The sequence below is a fragment of the Mesoplodon bidens genome (genome assembly GCF_964165515.1).
Source record: "Mesoplodon bidens genome assembly, contig: HAP1_SCAFFOLD_579, whole genome shotgun sequence".
In the NCBI taxonomy this organism is placed as follows: domain Eukaryota; kingdom Metazoa; phylum Chordata; class Mammalia; order Artiodactyla; family Ziphiidae; genus Mesoplodon; species Mesoplodon bidens.
In genome coordinates, this window is record NW_027671439.1 from 1 (window position 1) to 19,565 (window position 19,565).

Genomic DNA, 19,565 nt, shown 5'->3' on the forward strand with positions numbered 1-19,565 from the left:
GCCTTAAATGTTAGTTGGTATTTGTATTATGGCATAATAGAAAGGCACTGCATTCAACCATCTCAGTTACTACACGTTTATGCAGGCTGATTCTCACAGCCACGCCTGTCGTACAAGCGCGACGTAAAGCGGGTCTGCTTTATGGCACCCTGCTTCCGCCGTAAAGCGCCGTTGGCAATCCCGCGTGAGTGGGTTGACGAGACGACTTCCAGGTGAAAAACGCGATTCTTGGAGGTTGGCTGACTTGACGTCTTCCCCATGGGCAAACGCGGGAGCCGGAGCCGGAGCCGGAGCCAGAGCCAGCTGCTCAACTCCCTAACTAAAAGGCAGAAGAAGCATCTAAGGGATTTCGGCGAGGAGCATCCCTTCTATGACAGGTATGGAGAGGCGAGGCTGGGACCGGCGCTGCCGGCGTCCTTTCCCGGTGGGAGCCCGCGTGTCCCCGCGTTTGGTCCGCCGGTGCCCCGGGGGTAGTGACAGGGCAGCTCCCGCCGCGTGCCACGCTGCCCCGGCGCCGGCCTAGCTCGCCCGGGGATCCTGGCGGCTTCCCGCCTGAGGTGGGGTTCTTCGCCGGTCTTCCTACCCTTTGTTGAGCCTGTAGTTTTATGCTAGACGGCACGCCTCCTGTGTGGCGACTGGGCAGAGATTTTATAAGCTTGTGTTCGTTTTCTATGTTTTTAAAGAATTGCTTGGGGGCTTCCCTGGTGGTGCAGTGGTTAAGAATCCGCCTGCCAACGGAGGGGACAGGGGTTCGAGCCCTGGTTCGGGGAGATCCCACATGCCGCGGTGCAAGTAAGCCCGTGCGCCACAACTATTGAGCCTGCACTCCAGAGCCCGCGAGCCACAACTACTGAGCCAGGGTGGTGCAACTACTGATGCCCACGAGCCTAGAGCCCCTGCTCCGCAACAAGAGAAGCCACCTGTCGCCGCAACTAGAGAAAGCCCGGGCGCAGCAACGAAGACCCATAGCAGGCAAAAATAAATAAATAAGTTAAAAAAAATAAAAAAAGAATTGCTTGGGACCCTCGACATCGCCTATCTATTCAATGACCATGAGGAAACTAATGTTTGGGTAGTTGTGGGTTCCTCTCTAAGTGTCCAGACTCTCAGTTATGATCTTAGTGCTCATCCCCCCCCTTTGGGCTACTTTATCAACAATTAGAGGGATAGTCTACTTAAGAAATTTGCTAGAAAAGGTGAACCCCGAGGGCTTTTATTTGCCAAAATTTCCCGTCTTTTGGATGAGAGCCTGTTACTGTGTGACTGTAGTATTTGTCATGTGGTCTTGTTAGACTTTTTCATTCGTCTCTTATTATCTATTTGGCATATCCTTCCAAAACCTGTCCAAATGCATATGGAGTTTTTACTTGACAATAGATATAATGTATTTATAACGGTATAGTCTGCCATGTTCATTTAAAGTTGTATCATTAGACTTTTCCTAATTGCTACCTACTGTAGTTAAAGTTTAACATTGCCTGTTTCTTCTCAGGGTTTCCAGAAAGGAAGCAAAACCACAGACTTGTCAACTGGTAATGCTTTATACCTTCTTTATGATAGTAGATTCTGGACTGTTACTTTTAAGATTATATATGGTAGTAAAGTTTGGCTACATTTCCACTCTCTTTGATTTTAGATGTAAGCTATACTTTAGTAATATTGCTTAGTTTTAAGTGCAGATGTCTGTTAAAATGCCATTGTGATAACTAATATAGTATAGAGTATGAAACTGTCCTGAGAGATTAGCCTGTTAGAACCTGTTAAGGAGGCTTACCAGAGGGCTCTTGGTGAATCCTAAGAGGGAATGTCATGTTTGCTTAACATAAAGTAGAGTGCAAAATCATCAAAGGTCTTATTTCATTACCACAGACTCAGAAATAAAGTACACTTTTTTGTTGTAAGTTTTCCTGTTGCTCCTTTAAAGGTGCCAAATGTCTGACACATAGGTTAGATCACCTTATAACCTAAAGCTCCATGTGTTTAGTTTGCTGTCTTCCCATGTGGAACATGAGCAGTTCAAAGAAGAGGAAGCGCTTCTAGAATCATAGCTAGATTAGCTGTTTGAAACAAATTTGGTGCTCGGTCTGGTTGAATAGATAGGACTGCATATTTGCAGAAAAGCTAGTTTTTATCTAGAAAAGTCTGAACTTGGTTCCACTGTGGACCTGATGATAGTCGTGGGGTAGCAACAAGAACAGTATAATTTTTGTTTTTAAAATCCCCATTTTCCTTTTAGTCAGAGAGTTTATAGATACTTCAAGTTCTGAAAGTGAAGCATAGAGTGAACCAGAACAAGTTTCTGGTTACAACAGACTACTTGCCACATTAAAGGATGTCTCCAAGGAAGATGAGGAGGAGGAAGAGGAAGAAGACAGTGTTCTAGATGAGACAGAAATGAATCTTGAAGATGGCGAGAGTGACGTCATTGTGGAGGAAGAGCTGGCAGTGGAGTCCACTGACATGCAGAAGAGTGAGTGTCTCTGATGTGGGTTTATCATCTTTGCAGGGACCACAGACAGATTGCCCCAGGGGCAGGGTGCCTTGTACCACAGAGCTGGGTGAAAGCACATGGATTCAAAGCAGAGATTCTTAACATTGTTGGGCTCTGTGATATCTTCAAGAATCTGATGAAAACACAGGACCCTGTGGCCATAAAAATGCAGAAATGACATTTTTGCTTATGATTTCCAGGATTTCATCAATCCTACTTCAAATTCCCCTGATTGAGAGGAAAGGGAACATAATTCTGTTTTTGTAATGGTCTCAATTTATGAAAGAGATGATTGTTCCTGCCTTAGAGGAACCAAGTTGAATGGAAGATAGACATAAAATATACAAAACTTTTCAAGCATCCAATCTGAATGGAACCGATAAATATAAGGTGTTAAAGAGATGCAAAGTGGTCACATGCTGCCAGGGTAGATGAGGGGAGGCTTCAGAGAAGAGCTGGGACTGAAAGCTTAAAGGAACTCTGTCTCACTCAGACGTCTAGGTGACTATTTTTTAAAAAATTATTATTAATTAATTTATTTTTGGCTGCATTGTGTCTTTGTTGCAGTGCGCCGGCTTCTCACTGTGGTGGCTTCTCTTGTTGTGGAGCATGGGCTCTAGGCACGTGGGCTTCGGTAGTTGTGGCACACGGGCTCAGTAGTTGTGGCTCACGGGCTCTAGAGCACAGGCTCTGTAGTTGTGGCGCACGGGCATAGTTGCTCGGCGGCATGTGGGATCTTCCCAGACTAGGGCTTGAAACCACGTCCCCTGCATTAGCAGGCGAATTCTTAACCACTGTGCCACCAGGGAAGTCCCCATAGGTGACTTTTTAATTTAACTTTAAAATCAACTTTATTGAAGTATGAATTACATTCAACGAGGTGTACCCGTTTTAAGCATGTAATTTGATAAGTCTTGACAAATGTGTATATCTCTATTGTCGTCGCCAAAGTCAAGATACACTTCCAATACCTGCAAAAAGTTCCTTCTTGTCCTTTTGCCGTCAGTTTCCCAGGCCTGGCATCAGGCAACCACTGACATGCTTTCTTTCACTATGTATTAGTGTTTCCTATTCTAGAAATTCATATGAATGGAAGCATACAACAAGTACCCTTTTGCACGTGGCTTCTTTGGCTCCTCATGTTGTTGTGACTCATCCGTGTAGCTCATATTAGTAATTCATTTCTTTTTATTACTGGAATAGTAGTCCATTGTCTGAATATATCTGGGTAACTTTTTATATTCTATTATCTTAATGCCTACTTGCCTTACTGTATTTTTTTCTATACTTTGAGGTGTCACACACCATTCTTAGTATTTTCATTCATCACTTGGACTGGGATAAAAAAATCGTCGCCTCAGACTTAGGGATTGTTTTAATTTTGTTGGTTTTCCAGTTTTCTTTCATGTTTTAGGTTTTTAAAAATGAAAAGTTTGGCTTTTTAAATTATAAAAGTAATATATATTTACTGTAAAAATTTAAGAGGGTAATATAGTTAACGTATATCTCCTCCACCGTGGGATGAACACCTTTAACATTTTATAGAACCTTCCAGACTACTTTTTTATGGATATATGAGTGAATATATGTTTGTGTGTATGTGCATAATGGCCTCATACATTTCTGTAAGTTACTTTTTTCTTTAATAATATAACGTGTGTAACTGTGGGTTACTGCCGCTAGAACCCTGGTGTCCAAACTCCCAGGCCAAATCTCCTTCTACTACATTACACTACCATGGGGAGGTTTAAAAAAGAAAGGGAAAGTATGAAGGGTGATTTTTCCATAAATTAAATCAACTTGAAAAGGCACATTTGGAGAGTCAGAGAGTACTGATATTGTTAGAAAGAAGAAAGGTTTAAAAGCTGGTTAAATCTCATTCAAAAAAAAATCCATATGTACCACATTGTAAAAAAGAGAAGGAAGACGGCATTCATGATTACTGGGCTGGCAGGGTAGGGGACAGTTGCATGCTGGGGGTGGCTCTCGTACTGGCTCTTCCACTCTTCACACTTGTGCTCGGCCAGGGCCAGGGACCGCTGAGGGAGATCAGAGGAGAGGGTGGTGCCTTGGGGATTCCAGGGGGTTGTGCAGCTGGCTCCCTTGCCACCCAGACTGCCCCAGGGTTCCCAGCCCCAAGGATTATGGAGCATCCCCACACCTGTTTGCTCTGCAGTTGCTGTTGTGCACGCATTTTCTCCTCCAGCACTTTCTGCAGTGTCTCCTTGGCCTTCTGCTCATAGCTGTTTTTCTGGTCTTCCATCTGTAATAGCAACTTATTCATTCCCCAAGAAGTGTATATCTGTAAATCTGAGGCAATTCAACAAATACACATTGACCAACTGTGTGCTAAAGCCTGAGCAGGGATACAGAAATGAAAAGAAATTGGTCCTTGCCCACAGGGCAGAGATGTCAGTAATCTGGTGGACCTTCTTCCAGGCTGGAGGCAGGCAGGGAGAGTCCCTCAGGTGATGTGAGAGGTGAGTGGGGATAAAAAACTGCCCTGGGCATGCTGGGCCTTCTCCCCTAGGCCTTCCACAGGCATTTGAACTCCGACATTTCCAAAGGGAAATCATCTTTCTAAACCTGCTCCTATCTCAGTGGCCAGCATCACCCCCCACCCAGTCTCCCAAACCCTAAACCAGGGAATCATCCTTGATTTCTCTCTCACCTTCTTCAAGGAATCAGTTCCTCATCAAGCTCTGTCAAGTCAGCGTCTTTAAGGGCTCCTTCGTTACCTGTATCCTCTATCCCTACCGCCACCTCCTTAGTTCAGACCCTAGTGACACTATTATATGGATTATATAGAGACTATGTGTTATCTTCATGCCTTGCCTCCCTTCAAACCCTTTTCAGTCCTGCAGCTAGAGGGTTCTTTCTAAAACTTAAATCTGATCCCATCACAACCTGCTTAAATCTCTCAGTGGTTCTCAGTGTTCTAAGAATCAGGTCCAAACTCCTTGGCATGGTTCCTACTTACAAGCCCAGACTTTCATCTCATGCTGCCTCCACGCAAGCTGAACTGCTTGTAGGTCCCCTAAGCACTGTGCTTTTCAGCCTCTGCCTTTGCCCATAAAGCTTCTTCTGCTTGGAGTATCGTGACCCACGCTTCTCACCTGGTTAACTTCTACCCATGTTCAAGATTCAGCCCTAGAATCATAAATTCTGATAAACTTGGCCAACCATACCTACCCCCCGACTCTTTATGGATTAGGCAGTTTTACTGGTGTTCACATAGTATCTGTATTTCTGATCTGTGGACTCATCTGTCTCCTTTAAGGGATTGTAAACTCCTTTGGGGCAGGGAGCATTTTTAAAAAAATAAAATTATTTTTGTAGGCTTGGGGATCTGAACAATAGTCAGTAAAGTCAAGTTTTAAAAATGAATACATTTGTATTTTTAGAATTTCTCCTGGCTTCAAGGTCAAAAAGACAAAGACACAAGAGCAGCTTTGCAAATTCCCTGGGGGTCTTGCCTTTCCAGTGCTTTTCATCTTTACGCCCTGTGATTTTTGGGAAAGCAGGAGCCTCTTACTGTCGCTTCTGGGTTACCCAACTGGGTAAGAGATAGTCTAGATAATGCAGATTTAGAGTTCAATATCAAATCATTTCCATTTAGCTTTGGAGTCATCTGAAAATTTGGATTTAAAGGTTGAGTGGGTCTTATGTTCTTGGAATTGTCATTAGAAACCAGACACAGGAGTTACTGGTTGAGATCATACATGGTTATGTCCAGGTTATTGGACTTAACCATGCTGGTCACTGACCAGCTTTATCCCCCATTGAAAATGAGTAGACTGGCATTCTGGATTATATGTCAGTCTCTTATGAGCTTGGTTGGCATTACTGAAAAAATAAAAGTTGTGGATCCGCAAACCCATAGACTGTATAGGCTATGTTCCGCTGCAGAATTCTAACTACACGGCCACCTTATCTTCCTAACATCAAGTGGGAGCAGTCTGGCCGGTCCATCTCGTTCTCTTGATCTTGAGTCCTCTGCAAAAGACATCCCCCTTTTCTGCACCAGCACATACGTCACAGCCCTGAAGAAAGAGTAGACATCTGAGATAGGTTAACAGTGGGGGAGGGCTGATATCCCGTGAACAGACACATAAATGCCTGTTAGACCTGGAAATTGAAAACCAGAGAGGCGGGGCCACACTGGTTTTGGCCCAGGCCACCAGCCACTGGTGTTCCCAGCAAAATGTTCCCAATGTGGGAGTTTGAGGAAGCAGGGAAAGGCAAGTGGTGTGAGTTTATTAGGACTTGAGGCCCTCAGCCTCGCACTGAGGCCAGCTGAACCCCCAGAGCGTGCTTCCTGCCCTCCTATGGGCTGCTACTCCTAAAGGTACTTGGTTTCAACAGTTATTTGTGCATCAGGTTAAAGACTGAAGGGAGAGGGAACTGCAAGCCTAAATTCTTCATATCATACGCCACCTCCCTTTCTCTTCTTATTATATAAGCAATTCATGTGAAAAACAAATAAGGCAAGCAAAACAAAACAAAATTACCTGAAATCTTGCTATCCAAAAGTTGCCATTAGTATTTTGGTGTATACGTGTTCCAGATTTTTCTTTATTTTCAACCCTTCATTAAGGCCATTGTAGTCTTGACAGATGATGCTGGCACAAGCACTTGAGATGAGGCTCCTCTTTTTAAAATACTGTATTTGCATTTGGCTGAATTTGTCTCAGGCCCGGCCTTGCCTGGTCCCCAGCGTGGTGTTTTCTGCTGCAGTCTCTGTAAATTGGAGTTGGGGTGATGGGGCGGTCAGGCAGGGCTGTGTGTATCTGTGTCTGTACGAGGGAGGAGGGGCACACTTTCCAGTGTTTCTGGGCAACAAGCAGGCACTCACTGCAGTTTCCTATCCCTCAGGCCTGGGCTGTGGAGACAGGGGAAGTACCAGGAAGGGGTGGACGACCCCGACCCAGCTAAATGGAAGGCCCAGCTCCACTGTGCGCTCAACAAGAGCAGGGAATTCAACCTGATGTACAACGGCACCAAGGAGGTGCCCATGAACCCAGTGAAGATATATCAAGTGTGTGACATCCCCCAGCCCCAGGGCTCTATCATTAACCCAGGTGAGGCCCCAGCTGCTGGGGAGAAGGTGGACAGTGTGCCAGGTTCCCGGCTGGACCCTTAAAGCGATAGTCGACTTGAAAGTCGCCTCGCTTACAAAGTTGAAGACTGGTAAACAAAGCAAGAAATGCTGTCCCTAGAAAGAACCCAGAGAACAAAAGATACAAACTCAGCACAGTCTTCCTGCCCACCCAGTGGAACAGTAAAGCATTAGAAAGAAGAGGGGGTATTGAGTTCTATAAAAAATAACTTCTCTTGGGACTCAACACTGAGAAGAGAGGCCAGGTAGTTTAGAAGACGGAGGGCTTAAAACTTAGAAGGTCTGAGTTATAAACCTCGGTCTTTCCATTTCACTACTTGCGGGACATTGAATCAAGTCATTCAACGTTTTGAGCCTCAGCTTCTTCCACTATAAAATCTGGGTTCTCATCTTTCCTGCGTATTTCAAAGGCTGTTCTAAGAATCAATTGCCATGACATTATGAAGGCTATTAAGTTCTCTTTATAAATGATGGGTAAGTGATCATTTAATTTGTATGGTATTTTTCCTAGGAGAATACCACCTGATCCCTATATTTACTCAATGTTGAGCCAGTTCCGACTAAGAGCCAGATAATTTAGACTTGACCTCCAGTGAATCTAGTGAGGCTCTGCCATGAGGGAAGGGTCTGTCTTCACAGTAAGCTTACAAAGGAGAGAAGCTGTGCTCCTTGGGTCCTTAGAAGGGATGCGAATGTGTAGAAAGGGGTTTAGAGTAGGAATTAAAAGATTTCTAGGAGAGGGGAGTAGGGTCTGCAGCTCCTGGATAGGGGAGGGGATGAGAGCTTGCACTGGGGCTCCGTAGGAGGAGCTGGGAGTGGGGTGAACACCCTTGGTTCCCACTCTTTGGCATTGAGGGTGCACACTGAACCCAAGGAACCTCTGTGCTGGCAGTGCCTAGCTTGAACAGTGGGTCAGCTGCAGGGGTGACAGTGCAACGTGAGCGCCTCACTTTTGACCTTTGTGTGTGTGTGTGTGTGTGTGTGTTTCTCGGGTAGGATCCACTGGATCTGCTCCTTGGGATGAGAAAGATAATGGTGTGGATGAAGAAGATGAGGAAGGTGAGCTGGACCAGTCACAGCACCACGTTCCCATCCAGGACACCTTCCCCTTCCTGAACATCAGTGGTGAGTGGGTTGGGGGGTGGGACCGAGGCATGGAGAGGATGTACGGGGCTTTGATTTTGCAACCGTTGACACCATATCCACCATTGCACTGGGAGCAGCGACCAGGCCCTGGGGCCAGGCTGCCAGTCGGTTAGCAAGTAGGAGTCATAGGCAAAGGCACTCCGTAGGCATAGTTATCCCAGTGGGGTGGCTTCTAGGCAGAGAGAGCATCTTCTGAATCTTACGTGATAATTCAGAGAAATTAAAAAATGAAATTCATTCTCAATCCCGCATACAAATACACAAGCTGTTACAAATTTTGCTGATTTCCTTCAGGCCAAGTGCAGGGATCCTTTTCGTGAGTTGTAGGCAAACTCTTCTGCTATTTCCCTCGGTACAAATTTTCTGTCACTGCCTTAACAGCCTCTGCTAAGGCCGTATCGTGGGAAACTTGTGGCTCTACAGCTCTTAATACTAGGCTCTGATACAATTTCTCTACTAGAGACTTTTATCTTTTTTAAATTTATTTATTTATTTATTTATTTATTGTGGTACGCGGGCCTCTCACTGTTGTGGCCTCTCCCATTGCGGAGCACAGGCTCCGGACGCGCAGGCTCGGTGGCCATGGCTCACGGGCCCAGCCGCTCCGCGGCACGTGGGATCCTCCCGGACCGGGGCACGAACCCATGTCCCCTGCCTCGGCAGGCGGACTCTCAACCACTGCGCCACCAGGGAAGCCCTATCTTTTTTTTAAATTGACTCTTTGAATTCAGCTTCCCAGGAAAGATGAGTTTAGAGATTGGAGGGTCCCTGTGAGACAGAGCAGGTGCTGCACCTCCCATTGCACGTTCTGAGGACGCTCAACCACAAGGTGAACTGCTCTTCCACAGCATCTTCCCTTGAACTTTTCACTGACGTGCTCCTAGTCATATGACTTGCATTCAGTTGAGTAGCTTTTCACTGCTTTTCTAAGTTCCATCTGGCTGCTAGGGTCAAATGAGATACTTTTGCCACCTAGGAAATTTAGTATATCCAGTTGATTCCTGTAGGATTTTGGAGTGCCCTTCCCTAGGTGATGCCCCTTCTTTTGAGAATCAGGAAATGACTCTTATCTGTCTACTTGCCCTCCTTCACTTACCCTGTCGTTTATAACCTTGCAACCAAGTGATGAGTAAAGACAGCGATCATAGAGCTCTCTCAGGTTAATACTGCCACAGCTACATTCCCACTTGGTGCAATTTTAAGATTTGGACATTTGGAAATGTGAGATCCTTTCCCAAATCTTTGGCTCACTCATTCTGTTATTCTCACCCCTTAAAAGGATGCAACCCATTTCCAGGATCATGATTTCCCTTTTTTTTTTTTTTCATGTTTTTTTAAAGCTAATATTGTGTGTCCTTACGTTATGGGCCACCTTGGATCCTTTCTGGAAACATGTGAACGTATATTAAAAATAAAAAAGTAAAATGTGGCCCTACAGCCACACCGGGATTTCATTGCCCTGAGAGAGGAGTTGGGACGCATCAGTGACTTCCACGAAGCCTATACTTTCAAATAGGCTCCGGGCCAGCCAGTTTCCGGCTTCAGCAAGGAGAATGTTCCAGTGGTAACCAACAAGGAGAACCTAGCGACGCCGGTCTCGACTCCATTCCTGGAGCCGACCCTGGCGAGCGACGGCTCTGCGGTCACTTTCGGGAAAACCCAAGAGGATCCCAAACCATTTTGCGTGGGCAGTGCCCCACCGAGTGTGGACGTCACCCCCACCGACACCAAAGACGGAGCTGACGAGGCAGGATCAACCGATGGCAAAGTTCTGAACCCGAAGCCATCTAAGCTGGCAAAGAGAATCGCCAACTCCGCTGGTTACGTGGGTGACCGGTTCAAGTGTGTCGCTACCGGACTGTACGCAGACTCCAGTCAGCTCGGCCGGGAGCAGCGGGCATTGCAGGTGAGCCCCCCCACACACCCGAATTTCAGGAGCTTGACCAGTTGTCAGGTTTTTTTAATGTGTGAAGAGGAGGGGGCCGGGGGTATGATAGGGCAGGACACCGGGCTGATTTGGTTAATGAAGCTTAGGATAATTTAAATGTTTGAAATGTGTCCAGTAAGGGGACGTAAGTGGATACTTTAAGTTATTCTGTAGATTTTAAGCGAACTCCACTCGAATGCTGATAACGGAAGTTTCAATTATTGCGAAGGATGTCTAAAAGACTGCATGACATTTACCTATCAGTCGCTTTGATTTCTCTGCCGTTACTGTACGTTAACAAATATACCTAAAAGCGCTGCTTAGGATGCCTTACGTGATACTTGGTGAAGGTGTGTAGCGGCCGCATGTCTGTGAGATTCGTGCAATTTTTTTTCCACCCAAAAAACAAACAAACAAACAAAACAAAAACACAAACCTTGCTTAAAGGGATAGAGTATGTATTTAACTTGCTAGTGAATGATAGATGTTGTATAGGAATTTCCTTAAGATATTTTACTTTTAATTAGAAGACAAATAAAGCCAAATTGTTTTGCAATGTTAAGAAAAAAATTGGTTTATGCTTATAAAAATGGATGAAGTTATCTAAATGATCCATTGAGTGCCCATTTTAATTACATAGATGGAAGGATTACAAGAGGACAGTATTTTATGTCTACCCGCTGCTTACTGTGAGGTCAGTTCTTCAAATTTTTATTACTAGAATCTTCCATAAACCTTTTGAGTTAAATTTCATTTCCAAATATACAAAGGGAAGTTTGTGGGCCATGGTCGTCTTTATTCACTGTGCATTTGTTTTCTTTTCTGTTGTGTTTTTGTTTCGCTTTCTTTGTGTCGTGTTTTTGTTTTGTTTTATTTACCTTCGAAAGAGAATGTCTGTCTGTATGCCACAGTGTATGTATGGCTATATATACACACCACATATATGTCTACATACGTATGGCTTTACGAATAAAGAGTGTGTGACTAGTTACACATAGACACTCTTACATTTTTATCGTTCAATTTTAAAATATCTCAGTTGTATCATAAATTGTGGTTGGTTTTGGGCAAACTTTTCTTTGAAGATACTTTCCTTTAAGGTAAGGGCAGTGAAATAGCTTTGGTGGTAAGGAGTGTCTTTTTTCCATCTCCGTTCTCTTTGTAGCGTGCAGTGATGCGCTTCTCAGAGTTGGAGATGAAAGAGCGAGAAGGTGGCCACCCCACGACCAAAGACTCCGAGGTGCGCAAATTCAGCCCCGCTGACTGGGAAAGGCTGAAAGGAAGTCAGGACAAAAAGCCAAAGTCGGTCGCCCCGGAGGAGGCCATTGCCGACCAGAACGACAGTGAGAGATGTAAGTGAACCCAGGCGGCTCGCGTGTGGTACCACGTCAGTGGGAACGGGGCGGTTCCGCTCCCAGTGCCGAGGGAGGTGAGAGGAAACAGTACGCTTCCGACGGCCCAGCGTCTGGGTGCTGGCTGTTCGGAGAACGGGCTGCTCTGGCCACCCTTCCCAGCTGTGGATTGCAAGGCTGGTTGTCCTTTTGAGCGTTGCGGCATCCAGGAGTGAAGCACCTATGAAATGTTGTTTCCTGGCACGCGTCTCCTTTTTCCGGAGCAATGCTAGTCCTGTAGTTAGTAATAGTCTGATACAGTAGAGCAGAGGAATGGCAGTGCAGGACCTCCGGCGTAGCAGGTATGTGTTCTGTTGTGTAGCAGGTACGGACACGGGTTTTTGGTAGCAGTGGAATGGCACTTGCAGCCAGAGCCAGACCCTCCAGAGTGACAGTCTCCTGTGGGAGGGAGTGGAGAGTACTCGGACTCTCCCTCCAGAGGCAGAGGTTTCGTTCAAGTGCGATGAGGGCTGATGAAGGCCCCAGAGAGCTGAGCATCATTGTGTTCTGTGGAGGCTCGTTTGCAGTCATGAGGAGCTGACACCACGCTCACAGGCCGTGGGATCAGCGAGGCCGTTCTTCCCACCAGACGGGTGTGTTCTGGTCTGGAGGCCGAACTGGAGAGAAAGCTCGTGTTGGCCTCGAGTCACACTCTGCGGTCCCATCGGCTGCTCCCCCACTGGGGTTGACTTCGGGCTTGGCCCTCGAGACTTCCTGGGCGAATGAGATGCGTTGGCAGCAAGTGGAGGTCTTTCTCCCGCTTTCTTCAGTGTGCGTGCTTGTGGCCTGTGGCCTGCAGCCTGCTCCGGACCCCAGAAACCTCACCGGTGATGGTGAGTGAGGGCACCTCGGTGAACGCCGAGGACAGGGTGGGCATGAAATCCTCCTGAGACGGGACAGTCGGGGGTGGTGGGCACGTTTGGGAGGCCCAGGCCCTTGGACCCGGTCGTAGGGTCGGCGTTCGCCCGCACGCTTAGGTCGTGGGTGCCTGATGCAGTTCGGGAGAATTGTGGTCAGCAGCAGCGTGTGCTTCTCTCTGCTGCTTGGAGCACTGCCCTCCCCCAGCTCATCTTTGGGGTCAGACAAATGCCTGTGGCCACGGTTCTGGGTAAGCCACACTGGGACCGGTGTGTCCCACGTGGCTCCCGTAGAAGGGGATTTCTGGGGCTAGTCAGTGGTGGCCTTACCCGAGGGATGGGGCTCTTGATGTGCCTGGAGTAGACGATTCCGAGCTCCTCCCCCTCGGGATTGGAATGAAAAACGGAGGGTCCAGGCCACCCTGGAGTGAAGCAGTAAGAAGGCCTCCCTCCTTGCCTGTGCTCACAGCTGACACGCAGCCCTTACCCTCCTGAGTGGCCTCATAACTCAGCTCCTGGGGAAGTTTCTCCGAGAGATGTGATAAAAGTGGGCAAGGCCAAGTTCACGGGGCTGCACTTTTCTGAGGATGGGATCTGCCTCTTCTGGGTGGACGGTGAGGGAAGCTGGAGGAAGGGAGCGGGCAGTTAACCGGCCTCGAGTCTTCTCGCCCTTTTCTCCCGCAACGTGGCCAAACCCAGGGTGGCCGCTGCCCTTCACGTCTCAGTGGCCTCACCCGCCCTTCTTCCCAGAGACGTTTGTGTGCGTCCTTCCCAGTCTTTCCTGCTGAGCGTGGAGACGAGAACTCGGTGTGGCTGATGGGGAGCAGGGCCTGAGCCCCAGATGATTCCGAAAGCCCCCTCCCCCCACCGCCTGCCTTCAATCTCAGACCGACCGACGGGTCTCTTCCTGGAGCACCCGGGACATGGCCCAGTGAGCCATGAATGGCCACCATGGGAGGGCAGGAGAAGGGTTGGGGAAGGTGAGGGGCTCCGTTTGAAAGGTTGGGGCAACGGAGGTGGGTTCCCCACCCACCCTCTGTCTTGTAGAGACGTGGGGTTTGTAAATAGCGGGTCAGGAAAGGTCACCTGAAGGGGCCACTGTTCTTACTGCGGTCTCCACGTCCAAGGCCCAGCAGGTGTTCACTCCATTCAGCTGGATATGAATGGGCCTTCTTGTTCTTGGGCCATCATGTCTTGAGCTGATATGGGCTCAGGTCCTTCTCATGGGTGTAGGTGTGGTCGAGAGCCGAGCTGTGAGCACATGGGAGCTGGGGCGGGGATTTGGGGCGGGCAGGGGTCCCAGAGAGGGTCCAGGATGCCTTCAAGATGCCTTCCCCCTTCTGAGGCAGCCCCTACCCATGGAGGGCCCAGGAGCTTCCAAGGTGGTGGGTGCTGTTTGCGTGGCCCTGGTTGTCCTGGTGCGGGTGCATCTTGTTGCTAGGGGCTTGTTTAAAAAAAGGAATTAACTTGAAAACACAGTGGCCGAGATACTCATTTATTCTTTATGATCACATGGGTGGCTGAGTGAAATTTTTATTTTGGAAGTTCACCAAATGAGTTGGGAGGTTCCTCAGACTTGGAAGTTCATCACTAGGAACCCTCAGTGGCATTTGAAGATGGGGCGGGGCAAGGAGGCACTGGTCCCTTCCTTCTCAAACTTGGAGTAACCATCTCCCTTGCCAACCACTTGGCTGGGACAGGCCTAGGACTTGCTCAGTGGCAGTGCCTGGCCAGGAGCTGGAGGAAGCCTCAGTCGAGGGGCTTCATGAAACTTCTTTGCTCAGGGAACTTCTCTTCCAGCTGAGCACTTGCACGTTTGTAAACTACTTTGGAACAGAGATCCCCTGCACTCCTTGTGTAGCGGGTGTAACTTTGAACAAGGTTAGCCCTGACTGGAGGTGCTATTATAGTTAAGCTACAGAGAAGGGGATTTTAATCCTGGGGAGCCTTCCAGCAGGTCAGAACCCTCTCACCTTGTTTAGGCCTCACTGGGCATGGCTCAACAGTGGTGAGGGTGCTTTGCTGCCACAGTGACTTGTAAATGTTGCTGTGGTGATGCTTCTGTGAGGTGATGCTATGGTACAATCATAATGAATTTGGGATATATGTGCTGTGAGTCATAGGACCATGCTGCAGGGACCACGTTCACATCTTGCTTAGACTGGGTGACCAAGGGCACGTGGCTTCCCACTTTTAGAAGGGCCAAAAGTAGCAATGATGGCAAAGCCTGATGGTTAGGATCCCCGTGTATCTATTTATCTCCCCATCTCCTTTGCCCTCAAGGGTCATCCTCGTGTGGGTCATGGTTAGAACAGTCTTTGAGAAGCTCTAAGTGACACGGAGCCTCTACCCTATGGCTGGTGGCCATGGGCATCTTGGGCAGTCGGGGTGGGTGTCCTTCAGGGTTATTACTGGCCTGGGTAAGGTCACACTAGCGTAAGGTCTTGGGGGGCCTTAGCTGAGGGGAATTGAGATCTTTGCCCTAAAAGGCTCCGGGGTTGGGGGAAGGGTAGATGGACCTAGTTTGGAAAAAGAAACTTTCAAATTGGACATGGGGGTTCTTAAGGTAGCCCTTCCATTCCTCCATGGATCCCCTCCCACGGAGCTTTTAGGGAAGGCTGATTGGACCAGATTGGACCAGAGAAGTCCAATGGTGTAACCAGCAGGGCTCACCTCTTAAAATTTCCTACATTTCAGGCCTGAGATTCAGGCTGGTCTGAAAGTCTTGGCATCTTTTGGTTAAAGGGATTTTTCCAGCCTTTCTCTGTGCTGAGCCCGGCCCGTGATTATGAAGCCCACCCTGGAGGGAGGCTAGCAGTAACATTCCCACTTTACAAGTGAAGGGGGCCGAGTTGTAAAGCGGCGCCATTCCTGCCCGAGTGTTTAAGAGGGTCACAGAGCAGCCCGAGTGAGAGTTGGAGCACGCCGTCTTCACCGGGCCTGCGGTAGCCTGGGCTGCGTCACCCGTAAGCACAGGCCATGAGTTTGGGGTTTCTCCTGCTGCCATGGCAGGAGACCCTCGCGGTTGGGGTGATTCCACCATTCCGGCAAGAGTAGATGGGGATCTCTCCCACCTTGGGATACCCTTGGAGAAAAGCTAAGTGTGTTCCACCCTTGAGAACACAGGTCAGGCTAGCCCAGGCCAGGGTGAGGTTCATCCCCACAACTGGCTGCCATTAAATGCTGGGAATGCCCCCAAGAGAGGCTGATCAGGGGACCAGCCGGCTGGGCAGAAGTGGGAGTGATACTTGAAGTGGTCTAGGGAGAGGAGGAGGAATGCGAGCAGCATGTGAGGGGTGTGTCCATGATTTCATCTAGAAAAACGGGCTGTGGGAGCTTAGCTCAGGTGTTAACAAAATACGAAACTCATACGCCCACCCCCACCCCCGGCCGGTGATGGACACAGGGTCATCTTCGGGGAACTCTTTAACAGCACAGTGATCATTATGGAATTATTTGTGTGTTAGAAACAATGTGACTAGCAAAGCAGTTGAACTGTTTCTTTGGCTAGAGCAAAAGTGAGGAGTGATGTTAGGCTGGGGTGATTGGAGGAAAAGCCCCAAGTGGATGCTAGATTGAGCAGAGGGGGCAGGAGCAACACAGGCGGAGCTGAGGTGTGAGCAGTTCAGCCCTGCCCGCCGCACCCCCCCACCCCACCCCCACGAAGGGGGTTGGAGTCTTGTCTTTGAAATGTCCTTAGATGCTTGTTGCCTGGGAAGGAAGGCGTGGAGACGTGCCAGGTGGGTGACTGGTGTCACTGAAGGCCTTCTTCCTAGACAGGAACTAGGAGCAGCCGCTCGATGGCAGTGAAATGCTTTTCCCCCCACGGGTGTGGAAGGAGGACAGACGGACTTGTAGCAATCTGGTTGAGTTCTTTGAAATTGCCCTTGACCCTTGTGTGTGCACCAGGAAGCCTTTCCTTTCCCTTTGCCAGGCTCCTCTTGCCTTGGTCTCCCCAGCTTCCCAGCCTCCCACCATTCTTTCCGTACCCTTTTTCTTCACCCTCGCCCCTGCTGACCCAAGTGAACATTGGTGCTATGTCTGTGTAGATGGCAGTTGGGGGCTATTTGGTCTCTTGATGACATCAGCCTTTTTTGTTGACTAGCAGCTGTTTCCATAGTCATTTGTAGCTCTGCCCTGATTGGTTGGATCTTACTGTGAGGTCACTCACCCCCCCTTTAAAAGTAAGCCACCTTGGAGAGTTAAGCAGTTAGGGAGTGATCTCACATGCCTATAGAGGGATGGGGTAGATGCCTCACCTTGACCCTTGAAGGATGGATTGTGAGTGGGCTACGCGCCTCATTTTCTGCTTTCTTTGCTGGTTGTGTTCAGCTGTCCTTCCTTTGGGACGTCTTTCTGAGGGTTTTGTGCTTCCGGCGTGTGAGGCCCCTGGTCTCCAAAGGGGGGTGGTCTGTTGGTAGCAGATTGCCTTGGGCATGGGGGTCCTGCCTGCTCCTGGTGACCTTTGTTCCCTCTTTCCGGGTTGTCTCCCCTCCCCTAGGGGAGTGTTATGATGGAAGCAAACCTGACCCCTTCGAAGCCCCAGAAGACAGTGATCTTCCTGAGGACATGGACACGGAGCCCCCCAGAGAGTCCCCCGCCGACCAGGCGGCCCCGGACGCGTCACGCAGCCCCACCCTCCGGCTGAACAGAAAGCGCAAGGTGTCTGGCAATAGGAACCACACTGAGACCACTGTGCTCCCCGAGGACTCTGCTGAAAGCCAAGCGGAAACGGGTCTGCAAAGGTGAGCTCGATGTCGCTTCAGGCCCGCAGGGCACCCTTCGGAAGTCCTGGAGCGGAGCAGTGGAAAGTTCCAGTCCCACCCTGGAGCCCTGGGGGGAGCCACTCACACCTTCCCACCCCCCACCCCCCCAAAGCGAGGTGCCGGGGCTGGAGCCCAAAGGTGGCCAAAGGCAAATAGGCCCCCTCCCGAGACTTGGTGACAAGTTCCAGCCAACACAGTGACCACACCCCTCCCCTCCCCCACCCCTGTTAGTGATGTGTAAGACAGTTTGTTCGCCCCCCCGCCTCGCCCTGGGTGGCTTCTTCTTTAATTTGTAGTTATTTCTCCATTAGCTGACTGGCCTGAGAGGGAAATGACAAACAGTTCCTCTAACCACTTAGAAGAGCCACATTATAGTGAGCTGCCCAACCTGAGGTGTGCATTGAATTAACAGGGCTCCATCCCAGAAAGCAGCGCCGCTTGCTGCACCTTAGAGAACGTCGGGAGCAGAGAGCAAACCTGGCCGGCAGGGCAGGAAGGAAGTGACCCAGGCGGTTCAGCCTGCGGTCACCCCCCAGGGCAATAGCATCTCCGAAGAGAAACCTGGCAGGAAAAGGGCAGAGGCCAAAAGCAACAGCAGCTGGTTGGAGGAGTCCCTTAAATGTAGTGACAATGAACAAGGTACGCACGGGGCGGGGGGCGCTCCTGGAGGTTGGATCACCCGCCCTCTGTGGGAAACGGCCCTGGAGGGGACCTGAGGGCCATCCAAGTTGACAAGAGTAGCGTGTGGCGAGCGGGGAGTTTTCTTCATGAGGTCCTTTCAGCCTGCACACTTCCTTATGGAATGGACAGTGAGGCGGGAGCTCAATTTCCTGGGCTGCTCCTCGTCACCCAGCCCGCGGCTGGGCAGGAAGGGAAGTCTTGGGTGACCCCGGGCGCTTGTCAGTGCCCTCATTCCAGCCTCAGGCTGTCCGCAGTCGCCCTGTCCCGAGCACCCAGGCCCCCCACGGGTGGGGCCGGGAGCGCACGAAGGGCTGGCTTCTGCCCTCTCTTGCGGCCCTTTGAAGCGACTTGCCATTTGGCGTTTCGTGGGTTAGCCTATTTGCCGGTTGAATGTGGGATTATTAAAATATTAGTGCTTTGAAAACATAATTGGTATATCTTTAAAAACTGAAGCTGCTCCAACGATCAGTGCTAACAATGGGCTTTTCTTTCCTCACCGGCTACAACTGTGTAACGCCCGCTTCTTCTCCCCTGACAGATGTGCTGTGCATGGACGAAGAAATGGATCGGCAGCCTTCGCCCCTGCCGCAGCAATACACCGACAACAGCGAGAAACCATCCAGGAAGCGACCGTGCAAAACCAAGCATTTGATCCCTCAGGAGCCCAGGCGGGGCTTGCCGCTGCCAGGGGACTCCTAGGTGGACAATGCGGATGGCAAGGTACCTCTTGCCCCTGGCTCTCCCCCGCCCCCCGGGCCCATGCAGGCACATCCCGCCTGCCTACTTCTCTGCTTCTGGGGACAAAGTTTTCCTTTTCCTGAACCCCTCCCCCCAAAACGTCCCTGCCCCTTCCTAGGGGACGTGTCTCCTGGGTGGTGGTGAAGTTTCCAGCTAGTAAAAATGCAACCCCTTCCTCGCGCCCCGCCTCCCCCAGACTGAGAGGAGGAAAAGTGCTTTCCTCCACTCAGGTTTGTAACTCAGGGAGGAGGCGAACCAGGCGGGTGGAGGAAGGACAGCCTGAAATGTGTGCGCTGCCTGGTTTCGTGATAGGTGACCGTCCGGAGATTTTGAAAGCGGCCTGAGCCCAGTTCCGACTATGATCCTTCGCCGGCCAAGCAGGACCAGAAGCCCTTGGACTGTTGGCAGCAATTGTTACCAGCTTCCCAGGCCTCGCAGCTGACATGGTC

The 19,565-nt window shown here is 49.5% G+C and overlaps 1 protein-coding gene across 1 annotated transcript; it reads left to right on the forward strand.

Annotated features, from left to right (window-relative positions):
• Positions 1-8,464: 8,464 nt before the first annotated feature.
• LOC308611342 (BCL-6 corepressor-like) lies at positions 8,465-19,509 on the forward strand. Its single transcript, XM_081260164.1, has 6 exons — positions 8,465-8,735; positions 10,273-10,662; positions 11,849-12,035; positions 17,433-17,676; positions 18,917-19,098; positions 19,429-19,509. Exons 3-6 carry the CDS (start codon positions 11,858-11,860, stop codon positions 19,458-19,460), a joined length of 636 nt encoding a protein of 211 aa, XP_081116290.1. The 5' UTR covers positions 8,465-8,735; positions 10,273-10,662; positions 11,849-11,857; the 3' UTR covers positions 19,461-19,509.
• Positions 19,510-19,565: the final 56 nt, after the last annotated feature.